The sequence below is a fragment of the Sarcophilus harrisii genome, chromosome 3 (genome assembly GCF_902635505.1).
Source record: "Sarcophilus harrisii chromosome 3, mSarHar1.11, whole genome shotgun sequence".
Classification (NCBI taxonomy): Eukaryota; Metazoa; Chordata; class Mammalia; order Dasyuromorphia; family Dasyuridae; genus Sarcophilus; species Sarcophilus harrisii.
Window position 1 is genome coordinate 417188188 of NC_045428.1, and position 23220 is coordinate 417211407.

The following is a 23220-nucleotide window of genomic DNA, read 5'->3' on the forward strand; positions in this document are numbered from 1 at the left end:
GATCCTGGCCATCCTCTTGCCAGCTATTATCCCATTCTAGGTTTCAAACTTCTTTCACAATTCCCTATTAAAGCCTGAACGAGATTAAAAATGTAAATGAGAAATGTTTAACAAAATAAATAAAATTACATTGTTAATTTGTGGTTTTCCAAGTCAATATGTAGTAGCAGGGATATCTGTCTATTTCAGTTTGACATCACTGCTCTAAACCAAGGCTTCTTAAACTAGACTAGCTAACCACTACTTTCTGAAGTTATATAAAGAAAACTTGGGACTCTTTTTTGCCTGAGAACTTTTTACATAATCCTGGGAAATGAAGGTATATAAAGTAGGTACGCAAATCAAACATTTACTGTTGAAAAAATGTTAAATTTGAGACCCCCACATGGTGATATATATATATATATATAACATAATATATATATATATATAATGTATCTCCAAGGAAAACCATTTTGCATTATTTCCTAAATAAGTTATTGTGGGCTTTGAACACAAACATGCTTGATAATACTGTTTCTCTGGGAAAATGGTATTTGTACACATGTAATATAGGAATACAATTCATTTATTTTACTATCTATTTAATCTTCTTGAAAATCTATTGATAATTTCCCAACTCCACTTCTCAATGACTTCAGCATCTAGTCACACTTCTGATTATTTCATACTTTTTGTGACCCTGAATTGTGAGTGTTTAACCCCCCCCCCCCCAACATTCTATCTTGAGTACTTTTCTCTCTGAAAGACATCATTGGTTCCCATGGACTTAATTATCCTTGTGCAGAAATCTTCCTATCTATTATATACATCAGTGCTACATAGTCTTTTGGGTTCCAGACTGATAGTGTCAACTGCTACTGCAATATTTCCAACTTGAATCTCATACTCAACAGATTCAAAACAAACTCATTGATTTCACCACAGTCTACCTTTCTTCCTAATTTCCCAATATAGGTTCACTACCTCAATCATCTGACTTTTTTATCCCACATATCTAAGCAATTGACAAGTTTTATTCATTTTATCACAAAACCATTTCTCATGTGTTCCTTTCTTTCTATATGCATAATGGCCCTTTGACATGATTCCCATGCCACTAAAATGATCTCCAATTTATCTCCCAGCCTAAAATATGTCTAATTCATCCTCCACATAGCTGCCACAATGATTTTCTTGAAGCAAGAGTCTAAACATGTCATTCCTCTGTTCATTCAACTACAATATTTCTATTCTTTGTGGCTCAACTACAAATTCGTCTCTGCTATTTAGTCTTTCATAACTTGACTCCTGCCTATTATTCCAAGTTTGTGAAAAACTACCCTTTCACCCACGATAAGGTCTAATCAAACTGGCCTTCCTATCGTCCTTTATCTACTACATAAAGTCTTCACAGTGTATTCCGCATACCTGGAAGGTACTTTGTCCTCATTTCCATTTCTTATAAGTAACAGTTTCATTCAATGCTCACTTCAAAAGTTAGTTCTTACCTAAAATTGTTCCACCTATTAAGTCTTCTCATTCAATAATTTAGATTTCTTTTGCTTACACAAATAGCCATAAACACTACACATACATATACTCATCTAGTAAAGGTCAAGCACTTTGGGTTAACCTAGTAACAGAAGCATATGGGGATGTATAAATAATGTATAATAATGATTATATACATTTATCTTTATGTAAAATATTATGCATATAGTACATATAATGTGCATGTATGTATGTATATATGTATGCATATACATACATATATTTATACAAATGTCCTTTTTCCTGATAGAATGTAAAGTCCTTGAAGTCAGGACCTATTCCTTTCTAGTCTCTGTATCCCTAGTGTATAGTACTTAAAAGATATAGTGTTGGGCAAATAACTTAGGACAATCAATAACTTAGACACCGGTTTATTTTGTGATAGCAATAGTCATACCTATGCACTTCTACTGGAACCAGTTTAATTCAGAGTGCTAGATTTCACAGGACTGAGATGTTTTGCCTACCTTTCTTTACTTCTGTCAGCTGAGTACTAGATTTTTTTTTTTTTGACACACGTAGATTTTAATTATTAGTGGATTCTGTATTTGTGAATTTGTCTACTTATTAAAATTTATTGGTAATGCTTAATTAATTAAGCACACACACACACAAACATGTGCAGAGTAGAAAAAATAACTTACTTGACAAGCACATTTTCAGTTGAGACAGAACAGGATGAAATTGCCTTCTTATTTCAACTCTCATACTATAAACAAGTGTACTTTTCACAATCAATTTTGGTACTGTTGGTGATTTCATTGTTTAAAATGGCCCTCAAGCACAGTGCTATCCAGTGTTTCTAAACACACACACAAAATGATATGCCTTATAGAAACAATTATTATAGAAAAAAAAGCTTTATTCAGGTGCGAGTGATAGTACTGTTGACTATGAATTCAATGTTAATGAATCAATGATATGATAGATCCAGGAAGAAGAAATTTGCCATCTATATGTGTCAATGTCTGGAAAGTGCTAAGGTAAATGTGACTCACAGGAATGGAGCAATGGTTTAGGATTAGTTAATTTAGTGCTTGTGACAACTTTATAAAACATAACTACCATGACTGATGAGAATTGACTGTACATTTACACTGCTATCTTTTGCTATTTCTAATTGCATGGTTTTTAAGAATGGTTATTATTCAAGGAGTTGTAGCTCTTTTTTTGGGGTAGGGGGGAAGGAAGGAAGAACAAGGCAGTTGGAGTTAAGTGATTTCTCCAAGGTTACATAGCTAATAAGTGTTTGTTAAGTGTCTGAGACTGGATTTGAACCCAGATCATCCCAACTTCAGGGCCAGTGCTCTATCTATTGCGTCATCTAGCTGCCCCCATATTGTAGCTCTTAAAGAGCACATTTTAATGATCACTGGAGACTGTTAGGAAGGAGAAGTCAAGTAGTTCATGAATCAATCAACTCCACAATGAACCTGGATCAGTCACATCCACGGTACAAAGGAAACTATGATCAAAAGTCAGAAAACCAAGCAAACTACTATTAATAGGAACCAATAAACTAAAGAATTATGAACAAGGAAATAATCTTTGAAACTATCCTTAGCTATAACTACCTTAATTCAGGCTTTCATTATTTCCAAAATGATTATAATTATAATAAATGATTATAAGTGACCTCCTAATTGATTTGAAGCCTGTCTACAAAGAAGTCACTTTCTTGCTTGCAGTCTCTATAATTATATTTTTCACATGGAGTAATATTCTTAATGCACAAAAATGCACAACTATTTACTTGCTTAAAAATCTTCAGTGACATCAAAGTCACTGAATAAAGGAGGCCCTCTATGCACTGGCTTCAGGCTTTTAGAAACACATACACAAATGTGTATGTGTATGTACATATATAGGATCAAATGTGATTTCAGCAATGTGAATGGCACTTCAAACTATGAGGATTACAAATCATTCATGCCTATCTTGCATACAATGTTCACATTTTCTCCCTAGCTTATTTATGACATTCCAAGTGGATCATTCCGGCCACTCACTTTGCTACCTATCCTTCATAACCACTGTATTCCTGGTACATCTTTTTTCAATCACATAATTTTCCTGATGTCTTTTTTAATAGTCATTCTTTGACATTACTATTTTGTTACATATTTCAGCCTGTTCATACTACCAAGTGCTTTTCCTTTGGCCTTTGTGTAATAAATATTTTCAATTCTTCATGTGTAGGTTCCATGTCCCATAAACATACAATATTGTTTAAAAGATGGGCCTACTGCTTGCCATCTGGGGGAGGGGGTGGAGGGAGGGAGGGGAAAAATCGGAACAGAAGTGAGTGCAAGGGATAATGCTGTAAAAAATTATCCTGACATAGGTTCTGTCAATAAAAAGTTATTTTTAAAAAATAAATTAATTAATTAAAAAAAATAATAAAAGATGGGCCTCTTCCTAGGGAAAGCTCCAATCATTCCAATTTACTTTCTTCCTCCTATTTAATTTCAAACCCAACTTGTTATTTTTTTTCTTCTGCTCTCTCTCCCTCCTTTTGTCTCCTACCCTCAATAAATATATAAGTGCCATAGGTTATAATTTCCCCATTCAACTATGTCATAAACTGAGCAATAAACTTATTTAAACACTTGGTTTTTCCTGTGTGGATTGCTATGCCAAACATTGCTAAGATACATCCTGATGAAGAAAAACATTTAAAGATGGCATTTTGTTCTATAAAATCAAATGCTTTTCACAAGAAAAAAATAAGCATAGTGGGATCTTACATTCTCTAATTCTTCAATAAATTATAGGATGAGTGAGTGGATAAATGAATTACCATTTGCTAGGTATTGTCCTAAGCACTGGGGGCATAAATTGAAAAAATTGAAAAAAACAAGATTATCTCTGTTCTCAAAGAGTTTATTCTCATTAGGAAAGCCAAAATATACATACATACATACATGTGTGTGTGTGTACATATATATATATATATATATATATATATATATATATATAGTAGTCTGAGAAGCCACCATTCTATTAAATAGAGGCACAGGACAGTTGAATGACATGCTTTTCCCAGGAATGGTAGTGTTTGCATGACTAATGTTTCTAGGGAAAAGGTATAGGGAGAGAGGGCAATATATACATGGCAACATGGAAAAAAGATGGCTTGGATAGGATGACAACACTGAGTGTAGCTAGATATGATTAACAAATCAGAAAAGCTTGGCCAAAGAGTGGGAGTGGAATAACCAACAGGAATCAGAAAGATCATGGCAACATGTTAGGAAGAAAGTCACTGTACATTTTAGTAAATCCAGAGCCAACTAGATGTGCTAAGTTGCCAATCAGGAGAAGATAGCACTGGAATGAGAGCTGGACTACATATCACTCAGGCTACACACTTGCTATCGATTATAGGCAAAAGGCAAAATGTACAGTGTGAAAATCTTTGGTATTTTCCCCTTCATATAACCTGTGAATCAGTCTTTCAATGCCTCACAACTGTTACCTCCAGAAGTCAATCTTGCCACTTCATCTATGTCTAACCTGGATGTTTTTCATGTCTTTATTTGGCGCTATTTATTCCTGCTCTATAGGAACACAAGCAAGAGCAATGCTAAGATAAGTGTAGTGGCTCTACTGTCCTTAATGATGAAAGACTTTGCCTGAAAAATCTCTGGAAGTATTTATTTTTCTTCAATTTGGAGTCCTTCACAGAGAAATTCCTTCATTATATCTTTGCTCATCTGTGTCTTGGGCTGTTTTCCTCAAACCAGTTGTATCCACTACTGTTTCTTTGTGCATTATGAGGTGTATGAAACCATTCATAATTTCTGATCATTCTTCACTGATTTTAAATCACAAGATTTTAAAAACAAGTTGCTTTTCTTAAAACATTGTTGCCATTATCTGTTATATATTTATATGTGCCAAAGTATTTCAAGTTTTTGCTGACTTTTGAGCTACAAATATCCTTAATTTTAAATTTTAGTATAAATTTTAATTGATGTTTTTTCTTCTATCCATTCCCATCCCATCAGGACTGAGGAGTGAGTATATATCTCTCTGTATACACACAAATACATGTATGTTTAAAAGATGAGAAGGTAAGAAAGAAAGAAAAGGAGCAAGCAGAAGGAAGGTAAGAAGAAAGAAGGAAGGAATGGGCATGGGCAATAAATAATGGATGCAAAGAAGTTTGCATCCAAACTGGGAAAAAAGGGATTGCTGAATATTTACCATATGAATTAATGGCGAATTCTTCATGAAGAACACTCACGGATCTGTCCCCTATTGCAACAGATTTAGATACACCTTTGTGTTTATATTTAACTCTTCCCTATGTAATTTTCTGGCATCATAATAATTGATATTTCTGCTGGTCAAAAACAGTACACTCTTTTAAGATTCAGTACAGGTGCTACCATCTCAAAAGCTTTATAGAATACCACAGCTTGAAAAAATTCTTGCTTCACCAATAACTGGATATTTGACCACTTTATGTGCTTTTCCCTAACCTGAATTATATTTACGTTAATGAGTTATCCTCTGATCAAATTATATGTTCCTTGAGGTAAATGACTATCATTTTATTATTTTTGTATCCCTGGAAACTAGGTGTACTTTGCACATGTAGAGAATTTAATTTTTTAGTGAATTGTTTCTAAATAGTAAAGACTAATTCCAGATTAGATAGATATGAAACCTATTATTTATTCCATACTGTTCAGGGTTGTTTAGCATTTTATAGGTTTGGTTCTTCACAACTATGAAATAAAATTTTACAAATATACAATGCTGTAAGATTTTTAAATTATAATTATGTGGTAAGGAAAATGATAAATATTATTTTCTCCACTTTTAATTGAGAAAAATGAAGATAAGTGAATCCCTCTGATTTTTCAAGTTTATTGCTTTTTCTATACTTCAAACTAAATGAAGTTAGTTATGCTGAGATGTTATGATAAATGAAATGCACATAAAATTCTATGAAGTTCTCAGAAAAAAAGTTATAGTATTTATACTTTCATCTTGATTCACATTTTTTTTGAAGGAAGGTCAAAAGAAATATTTCAAGAAAAGAAAGTTATGAAGTAAATTTTTCTGGATGCTTATCAAAATATAGTCAGTTCTGCAATAATGTGACATGCATTACCAGTGTACTGTGCAAAATCATGTAATAAAAACAGAGATTATGGGAAAAATGGATTTAGTAGCACAATACTCAAGAATTTTGTCAGTGACAAATTAAAATAAGACAGGAACCTAATAAAAATGGTAGTACAGTTTTATACATGTTAAACAGTTAAGAAATATATAAATACTACAATAAGTAGTGGTTTCTTCTAAAGCCCAGGCCATACTGGACAGAGTACAAGTCCAGGAATCTTGTGAGTGGGACAGAACAGGAAGAAGTAGTAGTAAACCTTCTACTACTAAAGGAGATATATAACAAACATATACCTTAATATGACAAACGCCTGACACTTTTGCTTGTGGAGGCAATTTATTTGAAGGGCTACAGCTTTTGAGTTATTGTGAACTGGAGTTTAGAATTCTGCATTCTGTTTCTTGAGAAGAAATGTCTTCCAACATGTCTAACAAACTCAAAATTCAGGTTATGCTCAAAATGTTCCCTATTATATCAATCATATTGGAAACAAATTTCCATTTTCAAAACACATGTTACGGCAGAACTGACTGTTTTATCAAAAACAACAACAACAACAAAAGCAACAAAAAAGAAAACTAAGATGATTTTTCTAAGTAACCAACATCTATGTAATAGCAGTATCCACAAAGCTCCTTGAAACATGTATCTTTACAAAGAGTAATCAATCTGAATGAAAGAAATGGGCACTGTATATGAGCAATAATATATGTATATTCAATGTAAAAATAACGGTTTCATCTGAACAGCTGAAATAGGATCCATATAAATACTCACATACAGCACAATTACTAAGCCTTCTACTCAGTAACTACATTTATTTGGTATAATTTCTTTAATTAAAAGGAAACTTCCTAGGTGAGAATAATATAATATTTTTACAAAAATTAATTTTTTGCATAAATATAAGGATATAAATGTTCATGTTTTAGTTCTGAGGCTGGAGGAGGAGGAATGATAGAATGGATTTCTCTAAGATACACAAATAAAAAACTTCCCTGACTTCACTATCATAGTATTCTCTAGTCTTACTCTAAAATATATTTGTCTTGAATCCATAAAGCAGAAAAATTAGAGAAGCAGTCAGCTTTTTAAGTAGAATAGGAAAAATTTTGCTAATCACCACTTTAAAGAGATCCTTTCTAGAAACCCAGACAAAAAAGAAAATTTTTCAAGAAAAAGAATAAAACAATTCAAATTTGCTAGAGCTACAGTTAGAATTGTACATGACTTATCTGTTCATAAGTTGATTGTGGCTGTTAGAATAAAAGACCACAAGTACTGGAATAATATGTACTGGCTACCAAAAGAACTAGGCCTGTGGCCAAAGATACCATATCCAGCAAAATCATCTATAATATCAAATAAGGAAAAAAAAATGGACATTCAGCAAACTCGCATTTTTCAGGACATTCTATTGATCAAACTTGAACTCAATAGAAAATTTGAACATATAAGAGCCAATATCAAAGACCAATTTCAAGGAACTTAACATGGACAAATTGTCCATGTTTATTACATGGAAATATCTATGTTTAAGACTGACATCAGCAATAGGTTAGCTCAGAAGAATGACTGGGGCAGAGTTAAGGTAAAAATAATTATGTTATACAAATGAGATACAGAGGAAGAATAGAGTAAAAAAAGTGTGCAGCAGAGAACAAAAGAACAATCTACAAGAAAGTAAAGAAAAGATGGACAGTCTTGAATATAATTTCTTCTATTATTATATATCCTTTCTTGAATTGGTAATTTATTATTAGATATTTTGAATCCTCCCTGATGTTCTGCTGGGTACATGACAATGTTTTGTTTTGTATTACTTTTCTGTTTTTCTGTCTTTCCTATTTTATTTTTTAAGTAAAATCTAAATGTAAAATAAATTTAAAGGAAAATATCCAAAACTTAAAAAAAAATATTTGTAGCTAAATGTTTAGATAATTGCATATAATCAAATGAATAGCCTTGAAAATTTTACTTTTGGTATTTTACTAGAACTTTTCTTAAAGCATAATAGTCTAGGATTATTTATGAAAGTAAAACGAGTAACTAGGTCATACTCATTAAAAACTCACAAGTTTTGAGGTGACCAGTCATAGAGAAATGAATTAACTAATGGGAAAGAATTAATTTTCATAGGAATGAAATGTTCATAATATACATTTTACATTATATGCCCTATATCGGCCAAAGGATGGTAAAGGACTTACGTTCAAATCATATGAGAATCAATGAAGATATGGAGGAGATATAGCATGGAGAAAAAAAAACTTGGGTGAAAAGTAGGAATGCTGTCTAGGTTTTTTTGAAGAGTTATGGAAAAAAAAAAGAGTAGATGTATTTTGTCTTCCAGAGATATCCAAAAGGTGAATTTGGAGAAAATGATGTCTCCCTCACTGTATCCAGTTATGTTGTAGAAGGAATTCTTGCTTAGGTACATATTGGATTAGATCATTGCTAAGAGTTAGAAAGAGCATTAGTGATTATTTATTAATTGGATTCTAATTTACCTTCCCTGCCCATTTTCCATACATATGGGCACAATGTTACAACATAATGAAAACCAGAAGTTGGCTCTTGAGTTTTAATTACTTCATCTATCTATCGATCTATTATTATTTCCCCCCCCTCAGGCAATTAGAGTTAAGTGACTTGCCCAGGGTCACACAGCTATGAAGTGTTGTATCTGAGAGCAAATTTGAACTCAGATCCTCCTAACTTAAGGACTGGTGCTCTATTTACCATGCCACCTAGCTGCCCCTCTACTATTTACTTTTTAACATAATGTAATCATAAAGACATTTGGGATTTTATATAGGGTTGAAATTTTAGATAAACTTACATATACTTATATATTTTTAATAACAGTATCTTAAATTTCAAAAATTTAAGGATTTATAACTATAGTTAATCCTATTGGGGAATAATGCAACCCTTCTAGAGTGATTTCATGAATTGCTGTGATCAGAGACATTCATCATCTGATGCTAACTTTTTGGGGAAGAGTTTGTTTTGAGGCCTACAATCGTAGTTATTCTATCTTTGGTAGGCCCTCAGAGAGCTTAAGTTGTTTATACTCATCATCAAGAACTAAGAATCACTTTCATACTAAAATAAGGCATGTACTACTGATTTTTCAGAATCAAGGCCCTCAATTCAATTCAACTCAACAATCATTTATTGAGCAACTATTGAGCCATAAAGCAGAAAAACTAGAGAAGCAGTCAGATTTTTAAGTAGAATAGGAAAAAGTGTGCCATACACTCTATTGGGAAGTAAGAATACAAAGAAAAAAAAAAATCAACTTATTGCCTCAAGAAGCTTATGTTTTAATGAGGTAAAATAAGCTATATAAAATAAATACAAAATACATATAAAATAGAAATGATGTAATATTAAGTGCTAGATATACAAAGATAAATTAGAGACATAGAACCTGTTCTTAAGAAATTAATCCTTTAACTGTAGGAAAGACATATAGAAAGGCTATATTACAAAGGAGGACAGAAATTAACAAAGCTAAAGGCCTGGCAAAGAGAAATTGAAGGAGGGGGAAAAAAATCACTATTAACTGAGATAGAGGAGGGAGAGAATATCATAAGGTGCTCCTTTGTGGAAGAACAAACATATTAATAAGTTTGCTTACTGCTTACTTAATAAGATGCTTACTGCATCTGATCAGTAATGCAAGTTAATAATAATGATGCTAACATTTTTTATGTTTATGCTAAAATAATAAAATAACTTCAGGACACATGTGGATAAAGCTGTCAAAGTCCCTACCTTGTGCTGGCAATGCTTGGTGATTCTGCTCCAAGCCTACATCTTTCTAGCTGACTGGCAACAATTTGTCTCTCCACTTCCAGCTCTCTGGTGAGTCGTTGAAACTGAAGTTCCTATAATTAAAAAAAATAAACACACATGAGGTTTCAAGGATTAAATATTAAAAGTTATGAATGAATATATGTCATAGTAAGTAAAATAACTTACTATATGATCCTAATTAATTGTACATAAAATTTAGTTTATTTGTGTGAAATACAGAAAAAAAACTAATTTTTTTGGAGGCAGTTGGGATTAAGTGACTTGCCCAGGATCACATAGTTAGGAAGTGTGAAGTGTCTGAGACCAGATTTGAATTCAGGTCCTACTGATTTCAGAGCTGGTGCCTTATCTATTGCACCACCTAGCTGTCCCCACTCTTCAAACTTAGGATCCAGGCAAAGTAAACATTGTATAGGTAGAAATATATTGTAAACAAGGATGTACTCATAATTAATTATTCTTTTTTTAAAAAATTCAACTTGAATTCTACTACACCTACTTATTAACACACTACAAATTTATTTAAAGCTTATTTCAGAATGTATCAGACATCCAAAAACCAAAACAGAGTACAAGTAACAGAAGATGAAAGATGTGCAAATGCAGGACTACATTAAAAACACATTTCAATTGTAGTTGCTCATTCCAAAAATGACAAGAATCTCTTCATTATGTTTTATACATCCTTTAACCTTTTCAAGATATAATGGAAAAAATGTCATCTTTCTAGTCTCTGGGGCTGCCTTGTTTTTCTCTACCACATAAGTAGCAAAATTTTCCTATTGTCATAAATGCAGTCATGTGCAACACTATGCCAAGAGAAGAGAATAAAGAAAAATAAATAGTTAAGCCATGATATTGTATTTTAAATTTTTAAAAAAAGCTAAATAAATTGGCTACCCTCTTTGCTCCCCTCAATTTCTATTATACCAAAAAAAAAATAATTATGTTTTAGGAGAAATCATTTCACATTTCTTTACACATTTTTATTGTTAAAATACTATGCTTTATAACTCCTGAATATCATATATATTTCATATTCCTTAAATTATAATAAATATCTTCAATAAAACTCTATGACATATAAGGCCATTTTGTCCATTAATGCAAATGAACATTGAAACTAGTATAATCTTACAATATTCAATGGCACAGTGACTCAAGATAGTAGAGAAGTGAATATTAACTATAGAAACAATTTTAGAGATCAGCAAAAAAGAAATAAGGTAAAAGCAGCATAACCAAACTTTCTCCTATAACTATTCCAAAAAGATCATAAAGAGCCTTACAATAAATAGTGACTTGAGAAATCCAAGAAAGAACCACACTGGGTTATTTTTTGTAATACAAGTTAGTACAGGAAGTCAGGAAGTATGTATAGACTTAGAGAAGGGATCTATTTAGGAAAGTCTTCCAGCATGTTGACTTGGACCTATATATGTATTCAAGAAGCTGTGTCCAAAGATCTAACAGGAACAAAGATATGAATTGTAAGCCGAGTAGTGAATGGTACAGATGCCAGTAAGCAGGTATAAAGGCCTCTGGCTATATGGAGTCAGCTTGGATTAAACCTGGGTCCTAAAGTTGGATAGAAGGGTCCATGTTTAATTTCAGGTTTTGGGCAATAAATAGAAACACAGGTAAGTTGTGTACATGTGATGCAAGAAATGTGGTTACTAATTCAGCACTCACCCAATTTGAGTTATTATTTAGGGAGTTCAGGGATGTGAACTTGCAGTTCTACCAATTGGACCTAAAAAGCTTCCCAGTTAGTCCACAGAATGAGTCCAGTAGCTGTATGTTAAAGTTACAATCTGGAACAAGCTTACGGCTGTGTTACCTGAAACCAAATGAAGTTCTAGAGCTTGCAAAACCCAGACCAGGAGAGCAGTCATCTGCTTAGGGCATGTTGAGAATTTGCAGGTCTCTGTTCTGAGCTGACCCTGAAGTCCTTTAAGAAAATAGTACTTAGTATGTGGAGAAGGCAACAAGAAATACACCAAGAATACAAGTCAGGACTGAACAAGCCTTAAAATTCTCCTGAGAAGTGTGCCAAGAGTGGTACTAAAAAAATTCCAAAATTTTCTGGAAGTAAAGCTAAAAGAATTCTGAGGAGGGGGGGAAAAGTTATCCTTGATAATGAGCCATTATAGAGCCAGGGATCCCCAATATATAAATGTAAAAGAGAATAACACTACAATATCAATAACACAAGAAAATACAACTTAACACAAAGTAAACCAGAATTCCTGGAAGAAATAAGGCTAATTAAAATGATTTTATAACTGAAATATCCAGAGGGAAGAATTCAAAACACACACAAAAAAGGAAGAGAGTTAGAAAAAATATTTGGAAAGAAAATTACCAGAAGTACAAAACTTTCTCTAAGTAAAAGATTCACTGAAAGTAGAATTTAATGACTCCGAGAACAATTATTATAAAGTACCTCATTAAAAAAAAAAAAAAAAAAAAAAAAACCACAACTAATCTAGAAAACAGAACAAGGAGAGATAATAGTCACTGGACTATAAAAACCAGTTCCCTAAAATAATATTGAGTAGACAACAAATCATAATTAAAATTGCTCTGCCCTCCTAAAACAAGAAAGCAAAGTAAAAATATATATATGAACAGGGGTATAAAAGTCTTCTAAATTCAGAAAGAAATAAGTAGTTAAGAGGATGGAGGAAGGGAGAAGATAAGGGGGCGGGAATTTTAGAGAACCCTAGTCCATCAGATCAGTTAAAAAGAGAATAAGATGTACATTTATAGGGCATAAAACTCTTTTAAAGTACTAAAAGAATGAGGTAATAAGATGGGGGGGGATATAGAAGAGTGTATAGATTAATATGAATGGGATAAAGAGGGAACAACATTATATTGTTGTATTATATAAACATTTATATTTCAAAGTTTATAAAAGTCTTCTAAATTCAGATAGAAACAAGAGGGCAAAAATAAAGGGTGGAAGTAGAGGATAGGGGAAGGATTCCTGGTGCTTGTGGCTAGATTAAGTAATAGGAGAGCAAGATGGCAGACTGAAGTAGAGAAACCAAAAGAAATCGAGAATAAGAGATATACACAAACATAATAAAGCTCAGAAGTAGATTAGGTTAAAAAAAAAAACAACTCAGGGGCAATAATCATGATCTTACACAAAGTCAAAGCTAAAACAGATAAAATAGAGAAAAACAGGGAAACTATACTGTCAGCCATATTAATTGATATGTTTTATATTATTTACACTAACCAGACAATATAAGATTGGAATATTAAAAACCATTATTCTCTTTTATTTTTTTCATTTTAATAGCTTTTTATCTTTACCAAGTTGCAAAACAGTTTTCAACATTACCTTTGCAAAATGGTGTTCTAACTTTTTTCCCTCCTCCTCACGCCCTCCCATAGACATGAAGCAATCCAGTATAGGTTAAACGTGCAATTCTTCTAAATATATTTCCATATTCATCATGCTACATTATGCCAATCAAACCAGATCAAAACAAAGAAAAAAAATTGAGAAAAACAAATAACAAAAAGTAAGATGTTTTCATCTACTATGCTGTGATTCAAATTCAGTCTCCATAATTCTCTCTCTGGATGTGAATAGCTTATTCCATCAAAGGTCTATTGGAATTATCACCTCATTGCTGAAAAGAGCCAAGTATAAGATTGGAATATTGCTGTGGTGTAGGAAATGAGTTTGTTGATTTAGAAAAATTAGAAAATTAGGAAACACTTGGGAAGATAAAAAAGCATAGCATGGTTTTATGTAGATGTATATGAATATATGTGTACAATTACAGATAACTATGTGTATATATGCATATATATATATATATATATCTGTGTATGTTTATTGTGTTTAATCATAGCCTTCTTGGGAATAAGAGAGGGGAGGAATAAAAAGTGCATAGCAGAGAACAAAAGAAAATCTTCATAAAAAGGAAAGATGGACAGTGCTAAAAACATGTATTTATTATATAGACTTTCTTCAAGTTTTATAGTTTGAATTCTCTTTATTATGCTGTGCAAAACTTAAATATAAATTAGAAAAAGGAAAAAAATTCTAAGTTTTAGATAAAGAAAACAAACATTAAAAAAGAGTGAGCAACAGGATTATAGGCTGCAGAGATAAAAAAAAATAAAGATTGAAAAAAGGACACTGCATTTGACAGTGAAGTGATTACTAGTGATGTTGGAGAGAGTTTCAATTGAATGAGGTCAAAAGTCAGTTCCTGGAAAGTTAAGAGGAAAAGAAGAAGCAATCTCTATTACAGATGAAGTTAGACTTCAAGGGAGGAGAGAATAGGGTTATGGCTAGCAGGGATGAATGAATCAAGTGAATGTTTTTAGAGAAGAGGAGAGAAATGGGAAGTAACCCAAAGGAAGAAAATTAGTAAGAGTGGATATGATAGAAAGAGCAATCCCCTGAAGAAGATGAGATGGGATAAGCTTGTAGATAGATTTGTTTTCATACGGAAAAGGGCTGATTACATGAGACTTGGCAAAGAAGAATTTTTAAAGATGTTTTTAAAAATTATAATCCAGAGAGCATCACTAGTTAAAGATATTCAAGAATAAAGACCAGTCTAAGGATTTTCTCACATTGTTTTATTTTAAAAATTATTAAGTTTTACATGTGTGCATATAAATATATAGACATATACACAAAATATATGACATAATACAAATGGAAACATTTTCTTTTTATATAGATAAGGTTATATAAGGTGAACTTTGAAAACTTTGGGGATAAGTCAGATTTTATTACTAGTTTTTTTAAAGACTAAAATTTTACAAATCGTTTATGTTCTTGTCCTAATATGTAAATTTTTATATTTTGGCCCAAGAATTCTGATAAATAATAACAAACTTGATCACTATAAATCATGCTATGCCCTTCCTCTAAAAAAAAAAAGAATATTAATGATTATATTTTTAAAAGACCTTCTTCCTTCATATTCTTCTTGCTCTGTTTATGTAAATCTACAAGTACACTAATATCAGACCAAAGCAATGCCACAAATAAGCAAGGTAAAAAAATTCCTAGTTCATAATTTGCTGTACTAAAATCTATTTAATTTTGTTGACATGCCATAAGAGGGTTTTCATATTAATTGTAAAGTCACAAAAAATATTTGCCAGGTATTTTGTATTAAATAAAATAAATTTCTCAGAATTGCTAAATGGGGTACAAGATGTATTCTGACTACACATTGTTGCTTTCTTGAGCTATTAAGAAGAGCAAGTAAAAGTGAAAACTGACTGGCTGCACTTGCTTTGATAAGTATGATATACAAAATGCAATCATTTTTTCCCCTTTAGAATACCTTAGCATCATTATTTTGAAGACCAATTATCTTTAGCAAGCAGTGTAGGATGAAAGAAAATGGATAGAATTGATGCTGATTTGAAAACACAATCTACAAGTTGGTTTTTATTGCATAAATTACTAGTATTAGCTTGTTAGGTAGGGAAGGAGAGATAGTTATGCTAAATTGAAATTTTATGCTATACCTGGAGTCCTTTGAAGCTGAATAATGTTTCAGCAAATAACTTACTATTTAGATTTGGAAGGAATCATAAAGATCATCTAAACTGCAAAAAGTTACTTAATGTCAGACCACACATTATCAATGATAACCGTAGCTGTCATTTAAACTCATTTCATTATAAATCCATACCAATGCTTAACAAGATGGCTTGCACAAAATTCATGATCCAAAAATATTTAATAAATTGAACTGAATTTATTGGAAAATTTACTAATGATCAGATTGAAGGTGATATGCAATTTCTATAAGTAAGATTTACTTATAAATAATATAAAATATGCTACATTTTAAAGTTTATTTTAATAATAAACTTAAAATTAATTAATTAACAATAATGATACTTCCAAATTAGTAATACATGAATGTACCATTTATAGTTTAGTAGGAATGTACCATTTATAGTTTAGTATTACCAAGAACAATGTTGCATATTATCTTATGTTAGCTACTTAAAGGCTAATTAATTGCTGAACAGAATAATGAATACCTATTACTATTTGAATACCTATTACTATTTGAGTTAGAGTAAGCACTAAGGTAGCTACAATTGGAAATAAGATTAAATCCAAAAATGATTATCTTAAATGATTACAATTGATCGTTTTCATCCTGTTCTCTATACAAATATCGGCAAAAATAAGGACAAAATAAATTACAGAGTAATTAAAACCATTTTAGGAGTTAATCCTGGCCATCCAAATGATGCTAAGTTGCAAGTGGAAAGTAATAAATGTTTTCTTTTTTCTTTTTTTTACCAAGAAAATAAGAATTTTCCATTTTTATCTGTAGTATCATATTTTTATGTATCTTTTTCCGCTGCCTAGTACTGACCTAGGGCTCCTTTGAAAGAACTAGAGTACTATGCAACTAGCTTACCATTGATAGCAGTAAATCAGATGTAACCTTCACCAGAGGAATGAAGCATTAGAGTAACAAAAGGGAGTTCATATAGCTCCAGACAATTCCCTTTCTATTTGTAAGAGAGTTAGCTAAAATTGTCACAATGATTCTTTCTAACTCTAGGATTTCATAGCTTTTTAATTTATGTTGAATCCAGGATATAACTTCTAGCCATATTAATGCACTATTTATATCTATAGTTTTTTTTTTTTTTTTTTTTTTTTTTTTTTTATTTAATAGCCTTTAATTTACAGGATATATACATGGGTAACTTTACAGCATTAACAATTGCCAAACCTCTTGTTCCAATTTTTCACCTCTTACCCCCCACCCCTCCCTAGATGGCAGGATGACCAGTAGATGTTAAATATATTAAAATATAACTTAGATACACAATAAGTATACATGACCAAAACATTATTTTGCTGTACAAAAAGAATCAGACTCTGAATTATTGTACAATTAGCTTGTGAAGGAAATCAAAGATGCAGGTGTGCATAAATATAGGGACTGGGAATTCAATGTAATGGTTTTTAGTCATCTCCCAGAGTTCTTTTTCTGGGTATAGTTAGTTCAGTTCATTACTGCTCCATTAGAAATGATTTGGTTGATCTTGTTGCTGAGGATGGCCTGATCCATCAGGACTAGTCATCATCTAGTATTGTTGTTGAAGTATATAATGATCTCCTGGTCCTGCTCATTTCACTCAGCATCAGTTCGTGTAAGTCTCTCCAGGCCTTTCTGAAATCATCCTGTTGGTCATTTCTTACAGAACAGTAATATTCCATAATTTTCATATACCACAATTTATTCAGCCATTCTCCAACTGATGGACATCCATTCAGTTTCCAGTTTCTAGCCACTACAAAAGGGCTGCCACAAACATTCAGTGCACATACAGGTCCCTTTCCTTCTTTATAATCTCTTTGGGATATAATCCCAGTAGTAACACTGCTGGATCAAAGGGTATGCACAGTTTGATAACTTTTTGAGCATAGTTCCAAACTACTTCTCCAAAATGGTTGGATTCGTTCACAACTCCACCAACAATGAATCAATGTCCCAGTTTTCCCACATCCCTCCAACAATCATCATTATTTTTCCTGTCATCTTAGCCAATCTGACAGGTGTGTAGTGGTATCTTAGAGTTGTCTTAATTTGCATTTCTCTGATTAATAATGACTTGGAGCATCTTTTCATATGACTAGAAATAGTTTCAATTTCTTCATCTGAGAATTGTCTGTTCATATCCTTTGACCATTTTTCAATTGGAGAATGGCTTGATTTTTTATAAATTAGAGTTAATTCTCTATATATTTTGGAAATGAGGCCTTTATCAGAACCTTTGACTGTAAAAATATTTTCCCAGTTTATTGCTTCCTTCTAATCTTGTCTGCATTAGTTTTGTTTGTACAAAAACTTTTCAGTTTGGTATAATCGAAATTTTCTATTTTGTGATCAGTAATGATCTCTAGTTCTGCTTTGGTCATAAAAACCTTCCCCTTCCACAGGTCTGAGAGGTAAACTATCCTATGTTCCTCTAATTTATTAATAATTTCATTCTTTATGCCTAGGTCATGAACCCATTTTGACCTTATCTTGGTATACTGCTTAAGTATGGATCAATGCCTAGTTTCTGCCATATTAGTTTCCAATTTTCCCAGCAATTTTTATCAAACAGTAAGTTCTTATCCCAAAAGCTGGGATCTTTGGGTTTGTCAATTTATATCTATAGTTAAAAAACTGCAGTATGGCTTAAAGATTGATGAGACAGAGATCAAAATCTTTGCACATGTTTTGATATCTGTATATTTTTTGAGGTATCTTTTTTCTCCTCACTTTCATAATCATAATTTTACCAATCTATATCTGATAATCATCTATGACTACAAATGTGATCATTTATCTTAAATAGTAGCTTTTTATTTTTAAAGGTGTGTAAAATAAATTATATCATCATCTTAATAATAAGCAATAAATTAGAATTTCCTACTGGTCAATTCTACTGCTTCAGAATAAATTATTATTATTATTAACAGAGGTTTTAAATCTGCTTTTTGACTACTTTTCAATGCCTAATGGTGCTAGACTAGAAACTGAATTTTTTTTCAGCTTATAAAAACAAAAGGCTAGGTAGTATTTTTTTCCTACTGGAGAAAGTTGCCCGATGGGAAGACTCTTTACACTACAAATAAGATGTAATGACAAAAGAGCAACATACTATAAAATAATGCCAAATTAAGGCCAAATCCTACTGGAAAGACAGTTGGCCAGGGAAAAGATACTTTCAGTTGGGCATTAACTTTGTTTAAATTCATTAGAAGTTACTGAATATCAAATGTCATAAAATAGCACAATGAGCTCTTCAATGTCATGAAAAGGTTCTAATAAGTTGTTTATTTGTACAAAGGATCTTTCTTGTCATAAGAAAATATATCTGGGCAAGAAGCTGATAATATGTACAAATTTTACTCTTAAAATGCAACACAGCTACATTAAGACCAAAATCTTTAGTAGAGTCAGAGTTAGAAGTATTCAGTTAAAGAACAAGTTTAATTATCAAATGGAATGGGCTAAGAACAGCTTTTTAATATATGTAATGAAACCCTTACTTGAAAATTCCTGTTAGAAAATAAATCAATTCATTCAATAAATTGTACTGTACAGATTTCTTCCGAAATGTTACGGAATCCTTTAATTAAAAAATAAATACAACAAAAGATGCATTCTAATGTGCTGTTGTTTTGATTAATTTTGTGCCATTAATTGCTAAAGAAGAAATAGAGTAAAAAAAAAAAACCCTTAAACATATTAAACCTGTAAAAGAAAATATCTGAAAATTTTCTTTATAAGCATCAAAAAACTTCTGAAAGTGAAATATGAAAAAGTTAAAAATATTATTAGTGTAATCATAAAATTTAAGGGTAAAATCAAATACTACCTTAAGCCTAAATACAACATGTATATATGCATTTATGTGTATATGTACATATATATGTTTATATGTGTTGTGTAATATATACGTGTGTATATATATTTAAAATACAAAATGTGAAAATGTTCAATTGAACTGACAATTAAAAATAACCCCTCATCAATATCATATAATTCTAACCAGTTTCATCAACACAATAATAAAAGTAGCTTCTCAAGTCATGACTAACATAGCATTATATATTTTACATAAAATAAAAAATTCTAAAGTAGAAATTAAAGACAAGTTATTGGTATTTAAAAACCTATAAAATCCAACAGTCTTTGAAAAAACAAAATTTTTTATTCCTTCAAATCACCCCTCTTGCTGAAGCTCTTGTCAAAAAAAACAAAACAAAACAAAAAAAAATTTCATGAAAAGTCAAAAGCAGCACCATTTGGTGCTTACAAAATATGAATATCAATTTTCCTCCTTTCTTAATTATTAATGATTATGATTTTTAAAAAATATTGCAATGTCATAGTGACTTTTCTTTGCCCATGGTCCCTGTTCTGCAATGTATATTTGTTGCCTAATTAATGAAAATTAAGTCATTTGCGTATGATGAGATAGCTAGTCTGAACTTTGGTGTACCACTTCACACCTGTCAGACAAGCTAAGATGACAGGAAAAGATAATGGTAAATGTTGGAAAGGATGTGAGAAAACTGAACATTAATGCATTGTTGGTGAAGTTGTAAATTGATCCAACAATTCTGGAGAGCAATTTGGAACTATACTCAAAGGGGTATCAATCTGTGCAAATACTTTGATCCAGCAGGGTCTATCTGCCAAAGAGATCATAAAAGTGAAAAGAACCCACATGTGTAAAAATGGTTGTAGGAACCCTTTTTTGTAGTGGCAAGGAACTGGAAACTGAGTGAATGTCAATCAGATGGGGAATGGCATGTGAAGGTAATGGAATATTATTGTTCTGTAAGAAATAATCAGCAGGTTGATGTGAGAAAAGCCTGGAGAGACATGAAATCATGCATGAGCAGAATCAAGAGAATGCTGTACACAGCAACAACAAAATTATATGATGATCAATTGTTATAAACTTGGCTCTTTTCAACAATGAGGTGATTCAAGTCAATTTCAATAGACTTGTGATGGAAAGAGCCATCTGCATCCAGAGAGAGAGGGCGATGAAGACTGAATATAGATCAAAGCATAGTATGTTCACCTTTTTTGTTGTTGGTTTATTTGGTTTTTTTTTTTCACCTTTTGATCTGATTTTTCTTTTGCAGTATGACAAATGAGGAAATATTTAGAAGAAATGCACAAGTTTAACCTAAATTGAATTGCTTGCTATGTATGGGAGGGGGTTGAAGGGAGAGAAGGAGAAAAATTTGAACACAAGGTTTTGAAAAGGTGAATATTGAAAACTATCTGCATGTATTGGGAAAAATAAAAAGCTATTAAAAACAATCAAAAAGATGAAATTAGTCAATATATGTAAAGCGTTTGCAACTTTTTTCTTAAAGTCAATCTGTCTCAAAGACAGAACTTGAACCGTCTTTCTAACTTCCTTCTGTTCTCTACACCAGGATACCAATTCTGATAATTTGATTTTGTAAGAGAAGCAATTCTGCAATGTCTATGAAAAACAAATACAAAAAATCCCTGAATTAAATAAAACAAGTTTATAGTATAGTGAAGCATTAGTATAAATTATTTTTACTACAAATTAAGTCAGTATATACTGATATATTTAAGATACATGACTATATGTACTAGGTATTATGCCAAACCCAGCTTATATTAATCCTCTCGTTCTCCCATACCCCTAACAAACCAGAAACAGTCCTTGAGCTCAAGATTATACCCTAATGGGGGATATAATATGTAAATTAGGTAGAAATGAGATCATCTTTGTAAAAGCAAGTAGATGACACAGTAGATAGAATGCTGGGCCTATAATCAGAAAGTTCTGAGTTCAAATCTAATCTTGAATACTTACTAGCTATATGACCCTGAACAAGTCACTTCATCTATTTGTCTCGGTTTCTTTATCAGCAAAATGAGCTAAAGAAGAAAATGGCAATCCACTTTGCCAAGTATCTTTGCCAAGAAAACCCCAAAGGGGATCGAGGAGAACTGGAAACCACTAAATAAACTATTAATACATGTATACATGTATTAATACATGTATACATGTATAAAAGAGTTTATATTCTAATAACGGGAGACAACATGTAAATTGGGTAGCACAAGGGAGATCTTTCTAAAGTGTTTATTACAGCACCTGCAATATAGTAAGTATCATATAAATGCTTATTCCTTTCCCCTCCCCGAAGATGAGATACAGAGTAGAGAATGAAGCCTTGGAGAATAGATTCTAGCAACTGAGGACCAAGGAAGGCCTTCAGTAGAAGGTAGTATTTGAATAAAGTCTTTAAGAAAAGTAAGAATTCTAAAAGGTAGATGTGAGGAAATTCGAATATAGAATATCAATATTAAAAAACACAATTATCATAAGCTACATTTTTACACTCTCTCTCTCTCTCTCTATATATATATATAATGTAAATTTTATATATATATATATATAATGTAAATTTAAAACATTATACACTTGATTTTTACCATCACATATATTTGTGAACTCTGAAAACTGTTCTAGCCAAAACCTCTTTATCTTTCCAGTGCTTCAATTGTTCAGCGGAATGCCAGACCATCTTCAAAATCCTATCTTCACTTTCCTCCTCAATGTTTACACTAGATGTTCAACCAATACACTTAAATATCTTGTCCTCTAATCCTATCACCATTTTTCCCACCATCTCCATTACACAGATTCTCTTTCTCATTCCCACCCCCAGCCCTCAATAAGAAACCACATGTGAATTTATGCAAAACATTTCCATAAAAGCCATATTGTTGTGAAAGAAATTTCCCTACCTAAAAATAATTTTAAAAACCTCAAAACCCACACTCTCAAAGAATTGAGACAGATAGAGAGACACACACACAGAGAATTCTTCAATGTATCTATTTATATCTATATCTACATACACACATACTCTGGGTATAGAGAAGATTTTTCATCATAAGTCCTTCCGAGAAATCATGCATCATTGTACTGCTGAGAATCACAGTCATTCACAGCTGGTCATCCCAGACTATTGCTAATACTTTGTGTACAGTTTCATGATGCTTGAGTTCATAAAGGCTTTTTCAGGTTTTTCTGGGAGCATCCTGCTCACCATTTCCCATAGAACAATAATATTCCATGCCAATCACATACCACAATTTATCTAGCCATTCCTCAATTGATGGGCATCCCCT

General features: G+C 31.8%; 1 protein-coding gene across 9 annotated transcripts in view; it reads right to left on the bottom strand.

Moving 5' to 3' along the window:
• PKP4 (plakophilin 4) overlaps window positions 1-23220 on the bottom strand; it is a 215520-nt gene that overhangs the window by 67527 nt on the left and 124773 nt on the right. For all 9 annotated transcript variants that reach the window (XM_012544732.3, XM_031960639.1, XM_031960641.1 and 6 more), the window contains one exon: window positions 10457-10569. In XM_012544732.3, the coding sequence (XP_012400186.1) occupies window positions 10457-10569 (113 nt within the window). The remainder of the gene's footprint in view (window positions 1-10456; window positions 10570-23220) is intronic.